The sequence below is a fragment of the Hyperolius riggenbachi genome, chromosome 1 (genome assembly GCF_040937935.1).
Source record: "Hyperolius riggenbachi isolate aHypRig1 chromosome 1, aHypRig1.pri, whole genome shotgun sequence".
NCBI classification, from domain to species: Eukaryota; Metazoa; Chordata; class Amphibia; order Anura; family Hyperoliidae; genus Hyperolius; species Hyperolius riggenbachi.
Window position 1 is genome coordinate 322,152,141 of NC_090646.1, and position 6,504 is coordinate 322,158,644.

Consider the following 6,504-nt stretch of genomic DNA (forward strand, 5'->3'; position numbering starts at 1 on the left):
TGTCTTTAGTAAACCCATGTTGATGCTGAGAAATAAGATTATTTTCTATTATGAAGTCATGTATAGTATCGCTTAGTAACCCCACAAATAGTTTGCATACAACTGATGTTAAGCTTACAGGTCTATAATTTCCTGGATCTGATTTTTTGCCCTTCTTAAATAATGGGAAAACGTGGGCTGTACGCCAATCCACTGGGACTCTGCCAGTTGCAAGAGAGTCACAAAAGATAAGATAAAGGGGTTTATCTATAACTGAACTTAATTCCCTTAGAACCCGAGGATGCATGCCATCCGGGCCAGGTGCCTTGTCTATTTTTAATTTATTTAGTCTTGCCTTCACTTCTTCCTGCGTTAAGTATTTAATATTACAGTTAGAAGATTGAGACTCTTCTGCCTCTGTAGTTTGCAACAGTGCTGTTTCTTTTGTGAAGACAGAAGCAAAGAAAGCATTTAATAACTCTGCCTTACCTTGGTCATCCACCATTGAGTTCCCACCCTCATCCTTTAGGAGTCCTATACAGTCAACCTTTCTTTTTTTAGAGTTAATGTACTTGTAAAACTTTTTGGGGTTAGATTTGATATCCTTAGTGATTTGTTTTTCAGCTTCAATCTTTGCCTGCCTAATTTCTTTTTTACAATTTTTTTTGCACTCCTTATAATTGCTTAGTGCAGCCTCGGTCCCCTCCTGTTTTAAGACCTTATAGGCATTCTTTTTCCTCTTCATTTTATCTTTAACCTTTCTATTCATCCATAGAGGCCTTTTTTTATTCCTAGATATTTTGTTTCCATATGGGATATACATACTACAATATTGATTGAGTATAAGTTTAAAAGCTTGCCATTTCCCTTCAGTGTCTTCCCCTTGTAGTACATTATCCCAGTTCACCAAATTTAGTGCCTGCCTAATTTGATTGAACTTTGCTTTTCTAAAATTCATAGTTTTAGTGGTCCCGCTGCCCCGTGGCCTATCAGTCACCAGATCAAACGTTACCATGTTGTGATCACTATTTCCCAAATGTTCTTGAACCTGCACATTTGATACATTATCTGGTCTATTAGAAATGATCATATCCAGTAACGCATTCCCCCTAGTTGGTTCAGTTACCATTTGAGACAAGTAATTGTCCTGTAGTGCTGCCAGAAATCTGCTGCTTTTACCAGAATGGGTAGCCTCAATACGCCAGTCAATGTCTGGAAAGTTGAAGTCGCCCATAATTATGACCTCATTTTTTACTTGCAGCTTTTTCAATCTGCTGTAGTAATCGCAGTTCTGCAGCTTCATTAATAAGAGGTGGCCTGTAGCATACCCCAATAAGCAATTGGCAACTTTAATTTCCACCATGAATATTTACCCAAACAGACTCCACATCTTCGCAATCTTCCTCCATCTCATCGTTGAGGACAGCTGTAAGAGAATTCTTAACAAAGAGACAAACCCCTACACCCGTAGTGTACTGCCATTTGTATTTGTACTGACTTTTGCAAACCACTGTACGTGTACACACACACACACACACACACACACACACACACACACACACACACACGCGTCAGAAGTTCAAACTATATAACTATATTCTGCAAGGTAGCAGAGCAGACTTTTGTGCCTTTTCACAGGGATTTTTTTTATACTAAACTCCCCCCCCCCCCCCCCCCCTCCTGCAGCATTTCATTCCTTTTTCACCTGTTTACCTCTGTTTTCACCTTATCTATGTTACTTTTTTTAAAGCTCCCAAAGAGCAAAAATATAATTAAGGTAAGAAAAGTAATGTTGAAATTAAGTTAATCAGGATCAACTTAATTTGAGTGATTATTTTGCTTGTAAATGTGCTGAAAGGTTATTTTTATTAATTAGGTGATATGGGAAGTTTTGTGAATGGAGCCCATTGCCTCCCGTTATCTTCTTCTTGGTGGTTGGCGACCTTTACCCCAGAAATATTGTGCTGCGCATAGTGTCTCTTGGGGCAGCTTGTGAGCACCAGGTACGTCATTGCGTGGACGTTCACGGTCAAAAGCCGCCCCAAGAGGACACCATGCGCAGCACAGTATTTCTGGGGCAAAGGTCGCGACCAGGAAGAGTATAACACGAGGCAATACGGGAGAACGGGGGCAGATGCCGGGCCACAGGAGGTGCGGTAAGCCTATGCATAAACACCCCCCCCCCCTACACACAGGGCGTCATTTTTAGATTTTAATTAGGACTGAGGTATCCTTTAACCATTTCACTATCCACTGCACCACCAGAGAGAGTGAACGGGGACCTCTAGACAACCAGGTAGAGCAAAGGGTGGCCTCCACACTAACACTCCATACTAACAGGGAACGCAAAGGAAGGGTAAAGGGGGACTACTATATAAGCAAGCTAAACAAACTCCCCCCCCCCCCCCACATACACTACCGTGGCATCCTCACCATGACGTACTGGCTATCCTTCCACCTTCATCGTGCTGTGCCATCTATCCTCCACATGACATGCCAGCTACCTCCCCATGCCATTCTGTGCCACCATAACATGACAACCATCCTTGCCCTGTGCTGTGCCAGCTACCCTACCCATCATGTGCCATCCATTCTCCCCCATACACCATACTGTGCCTCTCTCACCCAGACGTGCCACCTACCCTACACTATGCAACATACCATCCTCATCATGATCATGTGCCAGCTACCCTCCTCCTACACTGTACTATGCCAACCACCTCCACGCCTACCCACCCCCTAAACCGGAGGGTGGGTGAACTTTAAATTGTGGGCCACAAAGGGTTCGTAAATTTTGGCTCCCAGTTCAGGTGGCAGATGAGTAGAAGTAGCTCCCTCCGTATTAGATAGACAGGTGTACCCCCAGTATTAAGGGGAACTGAGCACCAGGATTAAAAAAATAAAATAAAAAAAAAATGAACCTGCCTGTAAAGAAGGTTCATAATAGTGTGTGCCTTTGGGGGAGCATCATCATTATAGAGTGCAGCACCCTCTGACTCCCAGCCAGTACGAGATGCGCCATCTTTTCCACCCGATCAACATAATCTGCAGGCTTTGTAGTTCCCGACGGTGTCTTGTACGTGAGGCAATGCATGCCGGGAGATGTAATCAGTGTAATGGCAGATTAAAAGTAGGGAAAACAGTTTTATTTTATATTATGCTAGACTAATCCACTTTAAGCACTGCATATGTTTTAGGTTCCACTGCCTGTCATCTACTCCAGTGTATACACTGGGTGCTGGAAAGCACTGGGTAACAGGCAGTTGGGAGATGGATGTCTTCTGGAAGCACATCTGAGCATAGTGCATGTAACATGAGGTAGTTCTTTGCTGTCATGTAACTGCACTGTGTATCAAATGCTGATATGTGGGGTTATAAACGCTGCCATTCAGCTGCATGAAATTGCAGCAAGAAGGTGCTAAAGACCAGCAAATCATGAACTGCAAACTGAATACACAGTTCAGCCATCGCATGAAGGTGCACTTATGCATGTTATATGATCTGCTTATATTGTGCAACCTTGTATAAAAATGCTGAAAAACCTCTTTTCTTGTTCTTTTTCATACAGTCAATATACAACCATATCCTAGTTTGTACCCTGACTGATCAAGCTGTTGCATTGTGGCATTCATTCCATGTTGGTGGAAAGTTAACATACGATTAGCCAAAGTAACTTGTACAGAAGTACCTATGTTCATTCATAAGCTAAGTAAATCAGTATGTCAAGAAACGCCAAAGACACCGATTTCAGCGATGATCCGCATACTCTATGCTCAGCTCTACAAAGTAAAGAGATTTCAATCGGATCATCACACAATTCTTTTCCTTTAATATCAGGTGCTTTGCAAATCAGCCAGTCACCCACCAGAGTATTTACAGCAGAACCATGTCAGAAGCAGTTCTTTACTGTGGATGCACAGATGGTTTGTACAACTGATAACAATCGGGATAAAAATTCCTTCTGCAAATTAATTGCTCCGAACACCTCTGACTTTTCATTAACTAGTAAGCAGGAAGAAAGCAGTAAATGTTCTGATCAGCAGTTTACAGAAAACGTGAAAATGGAGACCTTTTCCTCAGACTGGAAGAAGAAAGATAACAATGTTGTTCAGAAGTCTATACCCGTTTCGGAACTGCCACGTGAAGTTTCTCCTCCTATTGTATCTACAATGTCTTCACATTCATCTTACAATCCTTTACATGTACAAAGCACATCTTTAAATGCTGATGAAGCAAGTTCATTTATTCTTTCTTCCACATCCCAAGTTGAGTTTTTCAGTTTTGTGATTCTTCATGTTCCTGATGACCTGGAGGTAGCATGCAGGGTTTGTACTTTTCTACAGAAGCTTGGTATAGGGAAAGGTATAACTTTTTGTGAAGGATTTGAAACTCCTGGAGTTAGTCCTCTCACTTGTCTTGAGAATGCAGTGGAGAACAGTGCATATATTATTCTTCTGATCACTGATGCTTTTTTGTGCAACTGGGGTCTGTTCCAGACTAATACCGTACTAATGAATTCAATTGAAAATGAAGAAAAAATAGGAACTGTTATTCCTTTTTTACCTAAAGAATGTGCACCAGTTGAGAAATGGAAATTGCCACTGTGTCTTAGATCCCTTCTTCCATTGGAAGAGCATTCCTCACTCTTTACACGTAAAGTACAAATGACTTTTAAAAATGATTTTATAGCAAGGCAACGCGTCCAGTGGAAAAATAAGCAAAAAGTAACACTTCAAAGGTGTTTAAAGGAAAGTCATGAAAAATATAATAATTGTCAGAAACTGCAAGCCATTTCACAAGAGTATCAGAATATTTACAATTTACAATATCCTGATCTCAATTGTTTGTCTCGCCAAATTCAAAATCCATGTATCATGTGTCATGGGCAGCCACATATTATTCAAATTAGCAATGCTGGCAATGTACAAATTGGAAATCAAAACAGCATGAATATTAACCAGTCACCATTAAATCCACTAATGGATCTGGACTCAACCAGTTATAAAGATGGTAAGAATGAAACTCCAAGTTAAATTGTAATGTTACTGCCAGAACCCGAAGTCTCATACGGTCAGTATTCTTACTTTATCAGATAATAACTGGCAAAAACACCAAAAGACAGGACTTGGCTGGCCAGGTCCTGCAGGCTGGCTTTCCTAAACCAGGGGTACCCATCATAGTCACAGATGCCTCTGTACACTGTGCTGCTGTTGCCACAACTACATAAAAAATAAAAGCAGAAAATTTTGTTTTAAAGGATATCAGTCACGAATGAGAGGGAAAAATAAACTGCGGTTTTGGCATAAAGTATTTAAATTTCCTCTCAAACAGTGTGAATAGTTTTTAAAAAAAAATGGTTCCATAGAAATAACATTTATTTGTCTGTGTTTGTAATCAGTGACTGATGACAGAATGTAAGGCTGATCCATCTGTAAGGTGTAGTTTTTCATTATTTCAGAAATATGCTGCCTAGTATCATTGGTGCAATCCATTGTTTTGCAATTGCTGTTACAGCAGCTATAAATTACATCTGCCATCCTCCGTAGTTTCTTGTACTCGCACTTGTTGACCTCTGCAGAGACGCCAGAGTCTGGTTGCCGGGCAATGACACACATATGTTATGTGCTCACTGTCATGCTGCCCGGCGTCTGCCTGAAATCAATCTGTGGTGTCTTGTGTGGAATTCCTACAAGTAACTACGGAGGATATCAGCTGTAATTTATAGCTGCTGTAACGGCGATTCTGCAAAACACTGAATTACACCAGTGATAAATAGGTAGGCAGCAGTTATATTTCTGAAACGGTAATAAAAAAAAAACTACTCCTAACAGATGATTCAGCCTTACATTCCATCATCGGTCAAAATGTTATTGCTATGGAACGATTTATTTTTTTTAAAAAAACTATTGAGAGGGAATTTTAATACTTTTTTTTTGTTTCTTTTTTTCCTTTGTGACTGATATCTTTAATCTAGGACTTGTAATGACTAAATGCCAGCCCTCTGCACCATGCCCTCTTTCATCTTCTCGTCACCACTGAATGATGCTTGCTGACACTCCAGTAAAGCCAGCCTTCAGTACTTGGCTAGACAGGTCCTGTCATGTTGTGCTTTGGCCAGTCAAAGTCTGAAAAAGGTAAGAATTAAAGTATTTGCATATTGGCCAAATCACTCTCTGCATTTTTTTTGTTCAGATCCCGAAGAACACAGACTTCAAGTTTTGGTTGCAATATATTTAAAAGTGATTTGAAAAAGTTAGTTGTAACAAACTAATAAATCATCCTTAATGTAGTCCATTCAATGTGTATTTTTTAGTAATTTTGCTTCAATATCCAATGTGCCTGTGTTTTGTTCAGTGGCACATAGCCATTATACTTGTGTCTGCATTTTTTAGGCTGGCTTTCACGATGCTCAGAACCTGTGCAATGTTTGGTAAAATAGCCTATTTTCCCTACTTTGGCCTGCAAACTTCTGCCAATGTTGGAATGATGCAGTGGAGACTCTCCATTAGTCTAATACTTTTTCAT

General features: G+C 40.4%; 1 protein-coding gene across 3 annotated transcripts in view; it reads left to right on the top strand.

Moving 5' to 3' along the window:
• Window positions 1-6,268, top strand: part of LOC137549080 (TIR domain-containing adapter molecule 1-like) — a 29,135-nt gene extending 22,867 nt beyond the window's left edge. For all 3 annotated transcript variants that reach the window (XM_068271181.1, XM_068271180.1, XM_068271182.1), the window contains exon 2: window positions 3,548-6,268. In XM_068271181.1, coding sequence (XP_068127282.1) covers window positions 3,699-5,012 — 1,314 coding nt within the window. In that variant the 5' untranslated portion in view covers window positions 3,548-3,698 and the 3' untranslated portion in view covers window positions 5,013-6,268. The remainder of the gene's footprint in view (window positions 1-3,547) is intronic.
• The last annotated feature ends 236 nt before the right edge of the window (window positions 6,269-6,504 follow it).